The 21,044-nt window shown below is 38.7% G+C and overlaps 1 protein-coding gene across 2 annotated transcripts in view; it reads right to left on the bottom strand.

Annotated features, from left to right (window-relative positions):
* The window catches only part of ELP2 (elongator acetyltransferase complex subunit 2), a 38,529-nt gene extending 21,850 nt beyond the window's left edge, over positions 1-16,679 (bottom strand). For both annotated transcript variants that reach the window (XM_041476673.1, XM_041476674.1), the window contains exons 1-8: positions 16,527-16,679; positions 16,353-16,431; positions 14,587-14,672; positions 12,645-12,795; positions 11,355-11,432; positions 7,139-7,203; positions 1,119-1,185; positions 120-254 (exon numbers count right to left, since the gene is read on the bottom strand). In XM_041476673.1, the coding sequence (XP_041332607.1) occupies positions 120-254; positions 1,119-1,185; positions 7,139-7,203; positions 11,355-11,432; positions 12,645-12,795; positions 14,587-14,672; positions 16,353-16,431; positions 16,527-16,658 (793 nt within the window). In that variant the 5' untranslated portion in view covers positions 16,659-16,679. The remainder of the gene's footprint in view (positions 1-119; positions 255-1,118; positions 1,186-7,138; positions 7,204-11,354; positions 11,433-12,644; positions 12,796-14,586; positions 14,673-16,352; positions 16,432-16,526) is intronic.
* Between the last annotated feature and the right edge of the window lie 4,365 nt (positions 16,680-21,044).

Raw genomic sequence — 21,044 nt, 5'->3', positions numbered from 1 at the left:
TTTTAACAGCTAAAAATAATGCAGTCAACGCAAAACAAACACCTTGTCAGCCTCCCCAGGACCATGAAAAGACACACAAGTGAAAAGCTGTGCCAGAGAATTTTATAGCTGTTACCTACCTTTAACAGTAAAAATATTCTCTTTCAGTTTTATGGAATCATCTTCAGTTTCTGGAAGCTGCTTTAATTTTGTACATACTTTCCAAATTCTTATCAAACAGTCCTGAGCACAGCTTGCTAAGAAAAGGTCTTCACCTATTTGTTTTCAGAAAAAGAAGAAAAAAATAAATAGAGCCATATTTTCATTGCAATCACTGCCATGAATCACATACAATCTTTCCATACATGAACCTAACAGCATTATCCCAATTTTTCCTATTGTACACAGTATCATAAAAAAATTCAGTTTTATTTCAACATCAATTCACTTTCCCTACTATTCAAATTCAAATTTCCCTACTACAATTCAAATTCTCTACTATTTTATAAGACACTAGGAATATGTCCATGATTGTAAGATATGGAAGATATGGTAAGTACTGTACATGTTATACATATACTTCCCTACTATTTATGGGCCTTTGCTTTTGGAATTCTATCAGTCTCAATACTTCTCAAAATCTCTTTTCCTTCTTTTCTTTCTCCAGGCTTGTAGCATCCTCAAATTACTTTTTTTTTTGGTGCCATTGCAATAACTATTTGATTAGGTAATGTCTGAAAACATTCTCCTCATTATTTCCCAATTAAAAAAAAAAAAAAAAAAAAAAAGAGGTGGGGGGGAAAGCAAGAAATGAAAATATAAACATACTATTTCCCTCTACTCTTCCTCACTCAGATACAGACATTTTTACATTGAGAAGGACAAGTTGCTAAAACCCCATTTTGTTTGCATTTAAGCACCAGTCAGGTCAACATACCTGAAACAAGCAAGAAAAATGTTTTTAAAGGATACAAACTTTCATCTTGATTTTTAATATTAATAACCACCATCTCAGGAAAACAAACATCACAACCACAAGAGCTTAGGTGCTACCGTGCATCAAAGTGAACTGTTGGAGGGGTAAAACACTAGTACTGCCATTAAACCACTATTCCACTTTATTTATCTTGCATACTGACCACAGACTGCCCACTCAACGCCTCTTATCCAATCTTCATGGCCAGGGAGTATTAACGTTTTCTGAAACTGAATAAAAACTCCTGTTACATCACAGAAATGTACCTAATGACCATGCACATATCAGCAATAAGCTTTATTTTTTCAATTCTTTTATATTTAGAGCTTCTATTATCTGAAACAGAGAGAAAAAATGAGCCCCATCTAAGGATTGTAATTTACACACAAGATTCGAGACAAGCCTTTTTTGTTTTGCCACCATTGGAAAAAGCACAGGTAACCCATATATGAGCAGGAAAGGATGTGAATTTACAGTGCACACCATCAAGAGGCTACAGTCTCTCTATGATACCATTGAAATTTTTTTAAAGTTTATCAGGCTTACTGTGGTACACAAAGAATAACATAATGCAGGTTTGAGGTGTCATATTTGTGTGAAGGGAATGCAACTGCAGATGATGAAAATGAATACAGGTAAAATCAAGTATAAAAAGAAAAGTAAATGCTTTGACATTATTTTCAAGAATTAATTTATATTTACATATTTATAATAGAATATGATTAATAGGAATCAGTTATGGCACTGGAAATATTCTCTATGTTTCTTCAGTTTATTGACAAAATTGCTAAGGAAGGTATACATCAAGAACTGCTGATGGAAAACTCTGCATGAACACAGGCTCAGGAACACCAGAATGCAAACACAGTCTGGATCCCCTTTTAAGAACTTTTACTAGTAATTTATTTTCATTTATAACATATGTAACATTACTGTTTTATTTTGATTCAAGTACAACTATTCACTCCTTACTTAGCATTAAACCCATTTCTACATTTCTTTGCCCAGAAACAGCCTTACTTCCATGACATTTTTTTATTCCAAGCTGAATTAAAATGTCTGAAGTAACTGTTACAGTTAAAACACTAGTGTAGTTTAGTATGAATAACATCATATTATTTCTGGCATTATATTCTACTAAATCCCTTACCTAGGCCTACTTAGAACTATGACTAAATGGCAGCCTTTGCAATCAGCACAAGTCTGCAACTGAGGTCTCTCTTCCAATCCGTGACAGTAAAAAAAAAGGAAAAATTAGTATGTGTATGAAAAAATCCATACTCAGAAATTGGTGCCTCTCTCTTTGATCCAACATTTCTGATACCCTCCAAAACCACCTTCCCATCAAACAGCATTACTCTGCCTCTCCTCATCACACATTTGCAGTCACAATCATAAAATGGTTTCGTTTGGAAAAGACATTAAAGATCATCTAGATCCACCCTCTCCAGCCATTAGCAGGGACCCTTTCCACTAGACCAAGCAGCTCAAATTCCCATCCAACCTGGCCTCAAACCACTCCAGGGATGGGGCATCCACAACTTCTCTGGGCAACTTGTTCCAGTTTCACAGTAAAAAATTTCTTCCTAATATCTACTTTAAACCTACCCTCTTTCAGTTTGAAGCCCCACCCTGGTAAAACACCCCTAAAATTACAGAACCATCTACACATCACCAGAACAGGACACACCATCAGACTAAGCTGATCAGATACTTCCAAATCAGAAAGTTTAGGTCTTAAGAATGTGTTCTCACACCCACCTAAGCCTCATTTGGCTAGTCACTTCTGCAGCCACTGGCACTTGTAGATAGGGCATTCCAGAAAGATGTTTAAGTTAAACACCTAACAGGTTATGTGTAAAGGCAGGAAGGAACAGCCCAGGAAGTGACATTAAACAGCAACCTAAAGATTTTTCTGAAGATGGCATGCTTCTGGCAATACATAAAAATATCTTTAGCAACCGATATTTCAGATAATAGATAAAACACACTTATTTATTCATTTATATGATCTTTGAGAAAATGCTCTGTATTTTATAGTCATCAAGGTTAGTTGGTAACTTTTTTTCTAACTGAAAGATTTGCGCAGGCTGAACTGTTGCTAACATTCTTCTCTTTTATTGTTCCTGTAACACTAAAACAGTGTGTGTATCTCCTGAAACTTGACCTAATATTAATCTAAACACACATCTAATAATCTTCCCTTTTCAAGGTGCTGTGGTATGTGGTTTTTTACAATTACCCTCCTCATCATACACCAAAGAGATCTATCAAGAAAAGCAGACATTTGTTTTCCCTTAAAAGAGTAAAACTAATTATTTTGAGATTATTAATACCACCCCAGATTTCTAAGTCATTTCCTGAACAGGTTTTTAGGCACTACTTAGCTTGAAGTCAAGCATGCAGCTCTTTTGTGCTGCAGAACAAGCATGCTTAAACAGTCAGCTAGAAGTCTGTACTAATTTTTATATGCTTACATTGAATAGTACCACTGAACTACTCACATGATTTAAGGTGGAAGCTGCTGAATTTTATTACCTCATATTCACTCATGGCAGTAACACCAGCACCAGAAGGTGTATGAGGCCTCACTGCTGAAGACAGATATCCCCAAACCCCTGAAAATGCATCCAGTCCCTTAAATGGACTCATGCTGTTTCCCATCCCTATAACATCATCCTCCACTCTTCACCCATCTGAGCAGTGTCAGTACATTGGCTGGAAAATAGAGGTGAACACAAGGCCTATTACCATATACAGAAGCGAAGCACGAGGAATACGACATTCTTAGTCATTGATTTAGCTTTAGGTGGTCTGTGAGGAGCAAGGAGTTGGAACCAGCAGTCCTTATGGGTCTCCTCAAACTTGAGATATTCTAAGATTCTATGATTCAGTCAAAGTTTTCAAGATATTGGTTGCCATGAAAATAAAAACTGTTGACTGAAACTGAGCAAGGAGTAGTATATGCTGTTATGCTAGGATTTTCGGCATTGTTTTTGCCCTTTTCTTTGAAGTTTATGCCTCTTGGCATCCTAAATTCAGTTTCTTCAGATGTATTCAGTTCTAAAATACAATTAATATAAAGGTATGTCCAGATGCACATGGTCATTATTTTTAGGTGATTCAGCCAAAGTTTCTATTATTGTCTAGGTTCTATATACACCAGTGTTTTGAGCTGTCATTCTCATCTTTTTTTTACAGATTTTGTTTTTATAGTCTCATATTTCTTTGTTTCAGTTTCCACTTGGTCCTCACTGGATACACAAGAGGTTACAGTATCAACAGTTAAAACTAACAAAACCTCCTGGTCTGACTACTTCACAGGCTTTCCCATGCCTCTTACCTAATCTCTGAACATTGTTGCTTAGCAGCAATCTGGTCTCTTTCCTTTTAAGCAAAGAATAAAGCTGTTCTGTAGGCAGCACAACTAATAAAGCTGTGGACATGCCCAGCACACTCTGCACAACTAATCCTGCCCACACTTTGGGTACATCTCTTTCAGGACCAGGCTAGTAGCCTGGGTAGTAGTTTGGTAAATTTGGCAATAGTGGTCCAAGTCTTCTCATTTTTTCTCCAGCAGACAGTGGATGTGACATCCCTCCTCTATGCAGCTGCTAATCTTAACAGATTAGAAAGAGCCTGAATTATCTTTTATTCATCCCCCTATTCCACCTTCTCAACTATGCCAAACTATTTGAGTGGAACCCAAAACACAGAGTGCACCATCTTCTCAGAAAAACAAAGCTCAAATACAAAACTTTTGGTTTAAAACTCTAATTTAATCTGCTGGTTTACTTGCCCTCCACAGGCCACATCTGTAGATGTTCTATACCAAGCAGGAAGACTTATTATGGTTTCTGAAAGATTTTTCCCTGGATACTTTTATAAATCAATACCCTCTTCCAACACGTCAGAAAAGCAAGGAGTTCATTTTCTCTCTACTATATAACACATAAGGGATCTATGGGTAAGGAGTCTCACAAGATGTAAAGCGTGCCCACTCAGTTCTAAAAACCAAGTAGTTTTTAATGAACAAATACATTTGGACTGCAAAATTAATGAGTTTACCAAAAGGTAGCCTGAATTAGCTAAGTAAAGATGCCTCATCCTCCCTCAGAGTCTAACAATGCCCTTTAAGTTTCATAAGAATGCCCTGTTATGAATGCATGTTCTGCCTCTGGATTCACATATTCATAACAAGCTTTTTTTGAGGACGCTAACTAAAGGAAGTGCTTTACAAGAGTCACTGAATTAACTGAACAGAGCTACAGACCCTTACCTGTATGACACAGGGTATGACACAGGAGCTAAGATTCTAATCACTCTCCTATGCCAAGTTACAGTAAAAAATGGCAAGACTATAGTAACACTTCCTTCAAATACTTTTAATAGTACTAAGAAGCCATAAAAAAGGTGCCAGTAGATCTGAGAAAACTTGATGAACGAGATTTAGCAGCTAGGCAGGAATTCATGTCAGAAGGTTTGCAAGGATGTTTTAACTCTGTTAATAGTTGTAAAGCACAACACAGGCTCTTCTCTTTGAGGCCTGCACTGTCCACTTAGCTAGAAGAGATGTTCTGGAAAGTTAAGACAGACAACAACAAGAAGTCCCACTTCATTTAAGAGATATTCTGAACACCAACTCTGCCACAACAGCTGGTGAAAATACTTTCTGAAATAGAAACTGTGAAAAATATCACATGCAAAACAAAACTGCGCACCCCATATATAAATCAAGTTTCCTACCTCCAAAAAAAGACAGCACAAACTTGCTTATGAAGCTGAAGAGGAAACTTGTTTATTCAAGTTACCTTCCCTTGCCCTCCAAAGACTGACTGCCTTTTAAAATGGCAGACTACTGTTATACCAGAAGTTTGGCCAACAATGGGCAAAATAAATTATGTACCTTTGAACATTTTTTGGCAGTTAAACTGTATATAATTCGTTAACCTGAATCATACAAGAAAACACGTTTAAAACTCTGAATGAGAAAAATTGATCACACAGTCCCTGAGATAAAAGTCTTTCATTAACATTTCAAGAACCAGTAGTAGTATTTTGCCATTGCTAATTCCCACAGAATTCATTAAACTGACCTAACTCACAAGCTACACAGGAAAAAAGAAAAAAAAGTAAAAAATCTAACCAAGCACGCTTCTTTTCTTCTGAGTGGTCAAGAAATCATTAAACATAGAAGAAGGGGATGAAGTACTTATCTTACTGGCAACAACACTAATCAAAAAAATCTTATTGCTGTACATGGCAGCACAAACAGGCAAAATTATCTATAAAGCAGCTTTTATCTCTCTCTCAAAAAAAACCCCAAAAAACCAAAAAAGAATAAAGGAGTATCTATTCTTTAATTCCTAAAGGGAGCGTGTCTGAGCAATTGCAGCAGACTAAGAGGTTCTATATATGCAAGTTTCAAAGAGGGGGTTCTAAATGGTAGCTTCACTGGTGCAATGGGAGAGCATTTGTGATCTGAAGGGTTTTTTTAAGGGAGTGAGAGAAAGAAAGAAGTGATACTGAGCTCTGTTTTGGAAAACAGTCATTCAACACATGCTTTAGAATCTAACAAAACCTCTGAACAGATGCAAGAGAGGACATAATGTTTTTCTACTGCTCAAAAGGAATATCTATCTGTATGAAAAACTCAAAATTGTCAGCTTCCAAATAACACATGAAAAATGTGTGCTTTTATAAGATCATATACTCCTAAAAATACTTTTTTTTTGATGTTCAAAAGCAGTCAAGCATAAAGGGCACATTTAGCAACAAATATAAAACTCCTCAGATAGAAGTCATAACAGTTTTACTATAAGAATTTATAGAATGAAAATAACATTATTTCCATATGAACAACTCAATGCCTGGATGCATCATAAAGAAGGGCAGTTGCAGCTATTTCATATCAGTGGGAATAGAAACAGGCTATCTTCACACAGGAGAAAAAAAAATCAAGAAAAACACTTTCACGCATAGAATTCAACTTCAATATTTTGTATGTGCATTTTATTATTACCCAGAAAAATGGATGAACTATTTGAAAAAAAGTTGTTGTACGCAATGCCTACACAGAGACAGAAAGGACTTACTGAAGAACTTGGAAAAAATCACCAGCACATTTGAAAAGAAGCAAAAACCTCAGTAATGCTCTGAGCAAGAGACAAAAATTGTAATTACCTGACCATTCTGCCGTATAAACAAACTTATTTTGCAGTCATCACCACCACAAGCCAGTATTGGTACTAGAAAGGAAAAGAAGATCTTCATTTTTTATAAGATCTCACATTCTAGGACATGAAAAAATATAAATAATCAATATAGAAATATATCAAAATATAACAATACTAACAGATAGCAAGTGTGATACCACTTTTTAAATTTTTTTTTGCTCTAGCTGTCTAAAAAATTGGTATCTTAAGAACACAGAACTCAAAAGTTATTTCAACTGCAAATAAGATCTATAAATATTTAAGATGTTAAAAGAAGTAGCTTGCCTCAAGCTCATACATCTGTAGGAAGTTCAAGTATTAGCGTTTTTAATTAATTATATTTTATTGATAACAGGCATTTGCTCTAAATACAGAAGAAGGAAAGAACAAAACAAGATGACTCAGAACTAAGGCAATTCAAGTTCCTAAATCAAATAAGATAGGTTTAGATGGAGTAAGCATAATTATTATACAGCAAATAAAAAGACCAGAATGGGAAGACAGATCACCACTATCTGTACCCAAGAATACGAACACAATGAATTGTTTTTCACTCAAGACTGCTCAAGTCTTGAGTAGTAGTTGACTTCCACTGGCTAACCTAAAAAGTGCACAAACCCTGTAAGTCTATTGAATCAAACCAGAGAAAGTTATGTCTGAGGGGGATAAAAAAAGAGAAGTTAGGCAGTGTATTAGTTCCTCTCTACAACAGAAGAGGATGAGGAAAAATAGTTAACGCTTACTCTACTCTTCTTTTTTTTACGTCATAAGGAGTAACTCATTTTTACATCATAGTTACTGCTAGGGACTCAAACAGTAAAAGCAAATAAATTTAGTATACAACTACGAAGAAATAAGTTACAAGTTAAGGGCTAGACATTTGCACTTCTCAAGTCTGGATAGAAAACCAGATACTAAATTTCACTAAAATCAACTACTTTTAAAAAAAAGCCTCCATGACATCCCTTCATATAGATAATTTCATCTTTACTATGGATAGATCAAAAATCAACTTGAACATTCATGGTATGTTTATTCTCTATACTAATCTTCTACTTGTACCAAATCTGTGCCTAGTTCTTGTGCTTCTCAGTCACATTCCATATTCTTACAGCTCCATCATTTGCTTCCTCTCTCCAACCTCTAAGCCAAAATTCACCTCCATCTCTTCCTCTCTTTAACAGGTCTAAGAAAAACCTGCTTTGGATTGAAGATGATGAGCTGCTTTGAATGGAGACCTGCTCATGAGGTCTACAGAAACTGGGCAGGAGCGACGTTTTCTTCCATAAAACACAATCAATGGATGTACTTGAAGACAATATCATCCTTTCCTGAGAAACACATTTTGTGAACCATTACTATAATTACATATGTATTCAACAGAATGAAACTTTAATTAAGAAAACCAAAGAGAGAATTATGATTTAGTTGCTGTTGCAGACAAATGCAAATACTTTCACTCAAAAAGTTCTATCAAGAAATATATATATATGGCAAAAACAGACTAGTACATAGTTTTTCCCATAAATGCTTTGTGATATTAGAATTTGGATCTGACTAAGATAAAATTCCTGCACAGGAAATAAGAAAAGTAAGTCAGATAAGCAGAGCTTTTCCAAGTTTACTTGCTCTGTTTTTTTCACCTGCTGCAATTCAGTTCTGAGGAGACAATTATTTACTGTCAGAGGCCACGCTACATCATGACAATTATCTAAGTCATAGGAAGAATCACATTATATGACAAATAGCTGATGAATATTTGTAAAAAATAAATCCTATTGCCAGCATTTTAGAAGCAGAGTTTATGCAGGCACTGTAAGGAAAAAAGCAAACAAGGAACCAAAACTGCAAAAAGCTCTTCTTCAAGGCTAAACAGCAAATGTACAGAAACTCCTTAACAAAGAGGCTGCCAGAGAAGTGTTTAAGCTGCATTCCAGCTGCAAATGACTGGACAGGTTTTTATGAGCAGTCTATCAGATTTCCCTATTTGACTTCTCGACAAAATGGTTCAATTTTATTTTTTTTAATAATTTATTTTCAAGGACAATCAGTTAAAATCCTAGGCATCAGGAACATCTGAAAGTTAAAGCATCCATTGCATATGCATCAATTTCAATGCAAGCCTCGAATTTCTTTTCTTGCTGAAATTAGAGGTTAGTGTAAATGCTTCAGGAAATGCAGTTTATTATTTTCAGAAAAGTAATTCTGTATTTAGTTCCTGACTTAAGAAATGCAGATTGTTCTCAAGAGAATAGCTTCTCTGAATCTCTGTGCAGCTGACAACTTAGCCTTCGTAAAGACTTCTGAGCAACTCCTAAATTTATCATAATCATTTTTCCCTGAAGATCATTAAAATTCCAAACTGCCATTAGAGATTAATGTTTCTGACAAATGATCAGCAGTGATTTTTAATAATATATTTTAAGCTCCTTTTTTTAGATTTCAGAATTAACATACTCCTCAGCTATATGGACTACTATGTCAGGTTTAGGGAGAAAACACTGGCTATGCTTTATTAAAAAGCTCCTTTACAGATTTCTACAGGAAACATTTCTATGCATTTACAGTTCAAAATCTAAACTGTTTCTTTGCCATTTTAGCAGCAGAGGTCATCTGTATTGGAACTGGAACAAAAAAAGCAAATGTCTAGAATTGTTGTTTAAATTCCACACAAAATGAAATTTTTGTGCAAATTGAAACTAATTTCAGTTCTTGAGAAAAATAAAGAACTCTTTTTCAGTTTATGAGCACTGTACTGCTTTGATAACTGATCTGAATTGGGATGGGAAGAGTTCATAAGGGACTGTCCTGCTCTCAATGTAACTTTAAGCAACACTGGTTTTGGGGACTCTCAAAAACCAAATCCTTGCTATTCTACCATTCAAAGAAGCTTCAAACATTTAATGTAATTTGAGTTTCAGAAACACTTAGTTTTAAGAACTACTATGACAATTTTAAGTTATGGTGCTTTCAGAATATATGGTTACTTCTCTTATATACAACACAATTTTGACATTAAACAGAAGCACTGCTCTAGAGTGTTACAGTGAGAATTTCTACCCTGTACAGTGTCATAAATGAAGATACAATATATTGTTTTATAATCTGAATGTCATACTCATAGGCACCATAGGCACTTCACTTCTAAAGAATATTCACATTTGCAGTAATGATTTTAATTCACCCTCAAGCCTTTTAACTTCACCTCAACAAGCACATGTTAGTGTATTAACAGGAAAAGAGAGAGAGATGTAAATGTTCTTTAATGGTGCAGATGCTGCTTTTGGTATCAAACATGCTCTGAAAACAGACACTGGCACTTCCAAATGGGACAACACATCTTGATAGAGCTTTCTTTGCTCCCAGAATTATCAAAGCCAAAGAATAAAGTATGCTTGTAAGCATACAATCAAAACAACACATCAGTATGGAATGCATGCAGCAAAGAGCTGAAAATTCCACATAGACTATGAAAATGTAGCACATTTTCAGTTGGGAGTGCCTCACAGGCCTCCATCCAGGTGAAAGACTAATGATACTTAAACACAAATTTAATTCAACACATGCATGTATCTGGCTTGAGGATACATCTGCTTTATTAAAGAAAGCTTCTACCTATTCACAGAAAAAGAATATGTCTGTGGCAGCCTACAAAGCCTAACATTTCTGTTAGCAGAAACCTATATAAACCATACTGAACAGTCGGGTTAAAGTAGTTCAGCATCTGAAATTTTTTCACATTAAAGACTGAACAAGTAGATGACAAATACTGCTTGGGAACCCATGGTTTTCAATGCAGGTCTTCAGATTTTTTCTGAATTTTGCCCTTCAATTCAAGAACAAACATGTGCAGCAGCACTGCAAGGAGCAGGTGGAACTAACAGCATCATCCTATCCCATTCATTTCTAGCATTGTTACACCGGTTTAAAGCTTTCCATCTCAAGAGTTCAACTAAACAACTCCATCTGAATGCTATTTCGAAGACATTGTAATCAGCCTTTGTTTTTAATTACTGAGAAGAGTTCAAAGAAAATCTTTAGATACAAGAATCAGCTTAAGCAGATTTCATAGAAAACAAAAACTGTGGCACACAGGTCTGGAGTCAGTCAAATGAAAATCTGTTTGGGGGATTTCTTAGATTTTTCTTCCTGCATTGATATTCAAGATGTGCAGCTTTACTTACCATCGCTGCCAGGCAAGAAGGATAAGCAGACATCCATAACAAATCCATTTCCAAACTGCAGAATTTCAATGCATTTAGCTGGAAAACAGGAACAGACGGTGTTCATCTCATTCACTGTAACTATTACAATTACACTGTCATTTTCTTCTATATTATATAGTTTAAATTTCCCATCCATTTTTATTTTAAGAAGCTGAAAAAATCTACATTTTTCCAGAAGCCTAAACAATATCATCATCTTCTGTGTGGCCATAAAAATTCATCCAGTTAGTTGAGTTAGAAAATAATACTGAGTGTTTAATCTATACAGCTTCACTGTGGTAACACACCAGAAGCAATAAATATTACAAAGTATGTCCTGTGGCAACAGCATTCATAACACAGGAAGATAAAACTGAATCCATTTTCTACAACAGCAGCTAGAGAGATGAGAAAAACCTGCAAACATCCCTGAGATCCTGGAAATTGTTAAACTAGTAAACTAGTAATTGTTAAACTAGTAAATAAATAGGAAGATAGCAGAAAAAAACTTGTCTACAGCAGAAGAATTAGTCCCTCTATCACTGTAACCCACACCAGCAAGACAAAATGGAAAAGATGAGACTTCATGGGGTTCTTTGGGAGCACCGAAAATGCCTTCCAGAATATGGGACTGTAGATTCGCAACTCCCACCTTTTTCATGTAGGCAAGGCAATACAAAATCTTCAAATACACCAGAGAAGGAAGACAGTAGCTAAAGAAATGCAGTCACTATAACTCAACCAGCAAATAACACCTTAAATCTCAAATATCTACCCAATTTATTTCTTAGGTATTTTAGAATGTGTTTTCTTGTATTTCCATGCAAGAGCAGAGTTCAACAGAAGGTCAAGATCCCATTATCCCAAACGTCATTGGACTCAAGCCAATAGGAAAAAACAAGTGACTAGTTAAACCTCACCTTTCTTATGCCAGCATTAATCATTTTACTATGTAATTCTACTTCACACATGCATACAGCTAGTCTGCCTCCACATTACAGAGCAAAACAATGGTTCAGATAACCATAATCTGAATACATATTATTAAAAAAAAGTAAATTCAGGCCACCCATCCCTGATGAAACATAAAGATAAATCATTCTGCAACAAATCTGACCCAAGGCTTTCCAAGAGTAATACAGTGCTTTGAGGTACTAAAGTCTGAAGACAAATCAATGTTGTTGCATTACAAGATGTTAGTATGTAATACCTAACGGATAAGTTTCTTATTTAGCCAGTATGTTATCCCTAACATTAAAAAAATGTTACCTTCTGAACCATGCCGAGACCAGATTCTCACAGTAGAGTCAGAGGCTGCAGAAGCTATTAGCAGATTTAAATCAGGTTCATCTGACTGGTAGACAGCATCCACAGCAAAAACAGCTTCCGTGTGGCCTTTGAGAGGAGTGCTTTTCGCAAGCTGAACACATGAGAAAATTTTACAAAATTTTAAATTCCAGAAACTTATGTGAGAGAGCTTTTAAAGCCACTTTAGGAAGAAAAGAAACTTAACACTGAAAATGAGTTCTATACCTGCAATGGGAGAATGTCTGCCAAGGTATGCTTAAGCTAGAGCATATTCCAGGAAACCCAGAGAATGGACACAGCAGCAATGAATTTTAACTTAGTAAGATTTTGCTCAAAGCTGAACAGAATTAATGTTCCTGTGTACACTATACCCTTATCATACTATAACCTCGCCCTTCCTTGAGGGAAGTTAGAAACAGTATAGAAGTTAGGAAGAGCAGTTTTCCTTCCTTTTTCTCCTTCTCTTGTCCCTCACCCTAAGGAACATCACACAAAAGTTTGGAGAATCTTAGTAAAGGAGACAGAGCAGAGAACACAGTGGAATAAGCAGCAGATACAACAGCTCTAGCAGCAATGTTTAAAGTGTTCTCACAAACCAAAACAGCTTTTCACTCCTTCAAAATGCCAAAATGAAAAACAAAACCACTAAATTTAGACAACGAATACAGGTGATTCAATTTGCAATCTGTTCCTCATAAACACAAAGATCAAAGTGAGAAGCTTTTAATTTTGCAACCAGCAGTCATCCAGCATTTATTCAGATTTTATCATAGACAGACTTGACATCTCTCTCCAAAATACAGCCTGGTAGGCCTCAGTGAGAATTTGTGATTGGTTGAATACAGAACTTTGTTTTTAAGAATTTACACTAGTCTAGAACTCCCATTAAAATGTGCACATTTAGCCACATTCTTTTGAAATTATTGCCATATGGCTGTGCACCACATCAGCAGAAAAAGTTTATTAAAAAGTCTGTAAGTTAACTTAAATAAATGCATGAACAGTTACAATGGATCAGGATGAGAAAAAATTTATTTCTGAGAACTTTCCCCCATCAAAGGTTAATTTCCCCCTACTATGCATTCTCAGGCATTTTAAAATGCCAAGTCTAATAACCTAATAATTTGAGGCAGATGATGAAATGGGTTACCTACACAACCGTTCACAATCCAGTGCTTAATAATAAGATATTAAAAGCTAGATAATAAAGTTGTTTTTTCATCAAAATTTCAGGTCATTCAGAAGGCTCTTTCACACAACACGGAATCTCTTGCCTTACATTTTACATTACAAATAATTAATTTGCATGTCTCCTTACTTTTCTCCATTTCTCTGAAAAAAGCCAATTGTTGCACAGATTTTTTTATTTTCATTTTTGTTAAACATCTACTCCAACTTATATATCATCCTGGTAAGACTATCTATATACAAACCCCACACTGTTGTACAGATTGACCAGAAATCACTAGAAATGGATATAAAGAAACAAAGAAGAAGGGTACAGAAAATGCCAGCTCAGAATGGGCTTCACAGTTTGAAGGTTTTAAGGTGGTTTAAAGAAAACTGCCATGTGAGATCAGAAAGCTGATGAACAGACAAACAGGGTCTTTCAGACACCTAAGCAAATCCACTCAATGACTGATGGGTTTGTTAATTTCTTTACCAAAGCTGATTTGAAAAAGATAAACCAGAGAAAAGAGGAAACAACATTTATAGCAATACATAGCAAGACAGAGTACCAACAATTTCAAGGATATACACACTGGGTCAAATTAAAAAAAAAACCAAAAACAGTCAAAGTGAAACAAATAGTATGAACCAGAAATACAAACACAACAGATTATTCGTGATATGTGAGAAACTAGCGCAGAGGGAGATTTGAAAAGAGGTTATCCCTGCTTACCTGATTATTCCACGTTACTGTATCTTTCCATTCCCAAAGAATAAGTTGTTTATCAGATCCACCAGAAATTAACTCTGTTTCAGAAGCTAAAAAATATGCTTTGGTCAGTTCAGTGTATACTTAACTTTGTAACAGCAACATAAGCAGTTCTGCTGGTTACTACTCACGGAATATCACTGGTAACTAAAGCTTCCACCAAAATAAAGTATGGTTAATAGGAGCTGCACTGTGCAGAACAGGTTAAGAGCAAAGATATTCCCTAAGAAAATACAAAGAGAAAATTGACAGGACTATTTAAAGTTCTGTGTGAAAGTGGTAAAAATACCTTTCCAGAAGACTCTCAAGTCCAACAGTGTAAATTTTTGGGGTTTTGTTTGGTCTTTTTGGAAGATAGGAAAATAAAGCAAGAGAATTTAATTAGAATTCAAAGCTTCACAAGAAAATTTAATTCCCAAGTTCCCTGAAAATAGCTTCTTTTAATCATTTTTAAGAAGAATATGTTTCAGTGCAACCCGTTGAAAGAACGGCAGTTTATATCACTATTAAAAACTAATGTTTGCACCTCAGTACTTCTCAAAAAAAGGAAGCAGCACATTACATTAACAGTCTAATCAACAATCACATTTATCTTCTTCAGTGAGTTTCCATACATGCCTAAGGGCAACAATACATGCCTATGAAAAGCCTGCACTAAACAATGTTAAATCCTGGAATTACTATCCAGCAAAAGCATCATAATGTCTCAAACATTGCTATCTATCTAAAGAGTCTTCTTCTCGAGCACATAACCTCTATGCAACTTCAGAGCTTCATACTCAGAGATTGCTGAAAAGGCATTGCAAATCAGTTTACAAAGTCAGAACATGCAAAACTCCAAACCTTACTGAAGAGATTGGCAGAAGAACAAATAGCATGCAAGCCATGGACCTGTGAGCTGCCACAGCCCCAGGCAAACATTCTCCTGGGCTGCCCCGGCTGTGGGGCCAGGCGCAGAGATCCCCTCACCATGCAGCTCACCGGGGTTTGGCAGCTCGCATTCCTGCAGACCTGTCTGTTAACATGAGACCACACCTGGAGTACTGTGTCCAGTTCTGAGCCTCTCAATTCAGGAAGGGCACTAATGTGCTGGAGCAGGTCCAGAGATGGGCAATAGAGCTGATAAGGCTCTGGAGCACGCATCTTATGAGCGGCCGAGGGAGCTGGGCATTTTTAGCCTGGAGAAGAGGAGGCTCAGGGCAGACCTTATCATTCCCTACAACCATCTGAAAGGAGGGAATAGCCAGGTGGGAGTCGGTCTCCTCTTCCAGCTAGCAAGTGACAGGATGAGAGAACATAGTCTTAAGCTGCACCAGGGGAGGCTTAGGCCGGACATCAGGGAAAATTTCTTCACATCAAGGGTGCTTAGACATTGGAATGGGCTGCCCAGGGAGGTGGTGGAGTCACTGTCCCTGCAGGTATTTAAGGAAAGACGGAGTAGCACTTAGTGCCATGGTCTAGTTGACACGGTGGCTGTTGGGCCACAGGTTGAGCTCAATGATCTTCAAGATATTTTCTAAACTAATTGACTGTGTGAAAATCCCGCCTGGGAAACTAAGCTTAGGGCGAAAGGATGCACTGCAAGGCTCGCAGGTCCCTATTTCCTTGAGTGTACAGCGCAGCCCCGCTGCTGCCGAGCCTCCCCCGCCTGCTCTGCCCCGCCAGGGCAGCAGCGCCCGCGCCCCGAGGGGAACCGGCCCCGGCCCCGGCGCCACCGCCGCGCTACTCACCGCGGTCCCGCCGGCGGACCCAGCGCACGCAGTTCACCCTGCCGGCGTGGCCGCGGAGGGCGGCGACTGCCCGCCTCACCTGCGGGACAGACAGACAGCACCGAGCGTCAGGGGCTGCACCCGGTCCTGGTCCTGGTCCCGGTCCCGGCCCCATCCCAGAGCGCATCAACTCACCGCCGGGTCGTAGAGGATGACATCGTGGCAGCTGCCGAAGGCGAAGAGGCCACCGCGGCCCCAGGCCACGGCGCCGCCGCCCGCCCGGTTGGCGCAGCAGGCGATGTGACAGAGCGACACGGACGCCGCCATGTTGGCGGCCGCCGCCGCGTGCGCGACCCCGCGCGGCTCCCGTGGCAACGACCCTGCGCGGGGCGGGGCCTGAGGGGGGCGGGGCCTGAGGGAGCCGCCGGGGAGGGGGCGGGGGCCGCTTTCTTTGAGGTGTTCGGTGGGGGTTTTTGCCTCTCTTGCAGCTTTTGCCGAGACCTCAAGGGTTTCAAAAGTTTAAAACTTTTCTGCTTGCTGGCTCCTGTGAAGAAATTCCTCCTAATGCCCAGCCGAGGTGTGCCCCGGTGCAGCTTAGGGCTGTGTCCTCCCATCCTGTCGCTGGGTGTCTGGGAGAATAAAGCGCCCCCCACCTGGCCATAATCTCTCTTCACGCAGTTACAGGGATCGATAAGGTCATCCCTGAGCCTCCTTTTCTAAAGCGAAACAACCCCAGCCCCTCAGCCACTTCCCGTAGGAATTACCCTCTGGACCCTTCACCAAGTGGATTCCACCTGAGCTGCGAGAGAGCTGAGTATCAGAGATGGTGTCGCTGATGCCCATTCCTGGGCTGCTTCCATCACCTGTGAAAAAAGTGGTACCACCTCCTGATAGAGAATCGTGCTCAAATTAAGTCTCTGACATCGGGATGTGTTTAATATTACCGTGTGTGACGTCCCCAAACTTACTGTTGTGGAAAGCACGAGAATTGGCAACTGAGCAATGGGCAGGCTCAACCGGCTTGATCTGAATATGTCTGAATACCTCTGCTTTTCAGGGGAAAAAAAAAGATGAGAACAAAGCAATTAGTGAATTCCATCTGTTACATTTTTATTTTTTCATTCTTTGATATATTTATTTCTCTTCCTGCACAAGAAATTGAAATCAAATCAAGAAAAAAAAAATACTGCAGTGGTATTCTGGTTTTACTTGCATGGTCGCTGGCCTTGAGAAACGGGGTCACAATGCAGGGTATTACACTGCACAGATGTGCTCAAATCGTATCAGCCACTTGGCTTCACAGGCTCAAGGACTTTGTTGGTTCCCAGCAGCCACAGGTGAAAACAGCTGCCCCACAGGCTGAGTAGGAGCCTCAGCAGGACCTTCAAGACATCCACTCTGCCTCCAAACGCACTGCCACACACACAAAGAAGGCCATGGAGCAGAAGCCAGGTTGAAGTATAAATGGAGAGCTCAGCTGTGCAAGCGTGGAAAAGGAGAGAAAGAGAGATGTGCCTCCTATACCCAAATCACACCTAAGATATCCTGAAGTAATTGAAACTGAACTGAGAAGCTGGAAAGTCTGGGCTGGAGGGAGAAGCTGGCTTTATGGGCTTGTGCAGGAGGTGGGGGCAGGAAGAGAAAGCAGTGAAAAGCAAGCAGGCATCCAGAGGAAGCACTCTGCATAGCACATGGAACATTTTGGGCCTAAACCTTTCCTGCCGGGCCTTTATCTCCTGGTGTGTTCTTGAATCCTGGCTGTCGGCAGCGCTGTAACCTGACACAAAACCACTGCAGATAGGCACAGTTGTTTTCCAGTGGATATGAGAGGAAGGAAGCTGTGCCTGATCACACACTAGATACAGCCAAAAATGTTAGCTGCTAGGGGAACAAATGACTCCTTGCAGAAAAATGCATGGATCCAGTCATCAAAGCATGCCTTGACTGAGGAGTGCTGTCTGGAGCTGCCAAGGATGGCTGCACAGCAGTCAGGTTGCACAGCAACCCCTTCTCAGCAGGCCTTGCCAGGGCTGGAGTCAGGGCTCTGGCAGAAGGAGGTCGGGCACTGCCAAAAAGCTGGGTCATGTTATAGGAGTTGCGTCTGTTGCTGTGGGAACAAAGCTGGCTCTGGCTGTGATTGTAGGCATAACTGTAGGCTTTTTCAAGATGGATTGGGTGAGAGACTGCTCTGTGACACAAAAAATTAACCCGACTGATAGATAACCTGCTGCTTTTGCTGAACTGTAAACAGTTTTACTGGGGTGCTGCTTGTATTGGAGAGATTAGGGGTTGTGTCCTGCCTGAGTGTGCAAGGGCATTGTGGCCCCATGCTGCAGGGTTTTGTGGGGCTGGTCCTTGCACACCTCAGGGTGTTTTCCCAGCCAATTTGAGATACCACATTATGGAGGGCTGCTAGTGCTAAGTATTGAAAGTGATTGCCTCTTTTCCCCAAAAAAAGGTCTGTCACTGTGACCCCTGTGCCACCCTAGCAGAGTCCAACACTGAGAGAACTGGGATAGTTCAACACAGAATATGGACTTAATAGTGCCATGAGGAATGCTGTAGCAGCACCATGGTGCCATGGCTAAAGAAGCACAGGAAGGTGGATTTATGTCAGGACAGTTCAATGCAGATGGGCCTAGTTTCTTGTCATAAGTACGCTGTCTGCCCAAGGCCTCATCCAAATGAGACTCTGAGCCTTTGGTCGAGCCCAAGAAATTTTTTTGTGAATTTTAATGTTACAGGATCTTCTCTTGAAAACTGAAATATCTGGAGGATATTGTATGAGAAGTTAAGAATATCAGATAATTACCCTGGAACCAGTATGCCTTTTAGGAACACATACTTTATAAGGAAGTAATAGTGATGGTCAATGGTGTTGCAAGGATAGAAAAGGACGTACTCTAGACTTGTTGCCAGCTGCCAGTCTTCATTCATAGCTGATGTCCTTGTGAAATTAAAATCTCCTTAGAGACCCAGAGAAGTTCGTGCTTCCTTCTCCTTAGAGTGGGTCATCACATCTGTCCTTGTTTTCCTTCATATTCCCAGAAAAAACTTCTTTATTTTTCAGAAATATATGTAAAAATAATCTTCCTTTTTTTTCTCCTTTTGGTGTAACTCTTGAGACACAGGAAGAACTCAGTTCATTGAATGTCAGAAATGGTTATTATGGTGCCTAATCAGACTTCAAAAGTCACTCCATAGTTTTGTTCATATCTTTTATGTGACCCCGTTTGGTTCTGCCAATGGGGAGGTACATCAACAAGCTCTGATAAGGGAGATACTACTTGAACAAAAGCTTTATTGAGCTGGAAATAATTTTTCTAGTTAGTTAGGCATTGGAAAACCTTATGTGCCAATAGTAATTTAGTAGCAACACAGTAATTTTGTATAGTGATTTTGTACAGTAATAGTAATTTTGATGGTAAATTCATGTTTACAAGTGAGGTTTCGCAGACAGAGGTGGCTTGGTGCCCTGCATGCTTTCCCTACCCAACTCAGTTATGCCTACAATTTTATGAGAGAGATGGAGAAAAGACAACACTAAGCAAAAAGTTGTATTTAGTGTTTAATATACTTATCTAGCTATGTCTAAACATTGAGATGAAAATATAATAACACTGCAAATATGTTAAATCAAAGTTTAATGTTTTCTTTCATTGGGTGACATTTTCTTGATTTACAGGAATATGTGTTAATAGAAAGGAGTCATTCTACAAGGCACGAGGAAAAGCAGCAGTCACATGTTAGGTTTACAGTTTAATTATATGCAGTCAAGTTCAACAGAAGAAAGTTCAAAAGTTGTTAAATGAGCAAGCCAGTACTCAAAGGTTGGGTGCCTTGTTCTTGCAAGTTGTTGAACTTAGCCTATCTTTATGTGTCTTCATTGTACACATGCTTAGGAAGTATATGAAACTGCCTCATATACAAGTTACTGTTTGCTATTTTTACTTTAGGTTGTATGCCTCCAGTAGCAACCTGGATGAGAAGTGCCTGGTAAATGAGACAGCTATTCAGTATTTTAATGTCTCCTCATTAGCTATATCATGGCCCTAGGCTTAATTTGGTGTACAGTAGTCTTTTCTGTGCAGCACAGAATTATCTTTTTCCATAGCTGTTTTTTTGTGGTTATTTTTTTTTTTTTCCGTTTTGGGAGGGTTTTGTTTGTTGTTTTGGGTTTTTGTTTTTTTGGGGTTTTTTTTTTGTTTTTTTTTTTTTTGGGTTTTTTTTTTTTGGGGGTTTTTTGGGGGGTTTTTTTTGTTTTTTTTGTGGGTTTTTTTTTTTTTTTTTCGTTTTGGGAGGGTTTTGTTGTTTTGGTTGGTTGGTTGGTTGGTTGGTTGGTTTTGGGATTTTTTTTTCGTAACTTCTACTGCTACAGCACCTGAATGTCTCAGGAAAAACTTTACCAGTTACAGTTTCTTTATAAGATAACTCTTACGCAGAGGGGTATTATTATATTCATTTCCTGGGATCAGTTTCTCCTAGACCAGAATTCATAATAAAATCACAGACTCATAGAATGGCTTGGGTTGGAAAGAACCTTAGAAATTATCTACTTTCAAGCCTCTGCCATCAGCAAGGACACCTTCCACTAGACCAGGTTGCTCAGGCCCCATCCAACCTGGATTTGAATACTTCCAGGAATGCAGCATTCTCAGCTTCTCTGGGACACCCGTTTCAGTGCCTCAGCACCATCACAGTACAGAATTTCTT

This window comes from Pyrgilauda ruficollis, unplaced genomic scaffold, assembly GCF_017590135.1.
Source record: "Pyrgilauda ruficollis isolate IOZ18807 unplaced genomic scaffold, ASM1759013v1 scaffold39, whole genome shotgun sequence".
In the NCBI taxonomy this organism is placed as follows: Eukaryota; Metazoa; Chordata; class Aves; order Passeriformes; family Passeridae; genus Pyrgilauda; species Pyrgilauda ruficollis.
This window is presented reverse-complemented; position numbering and strand designations above follow the sequence as displayed.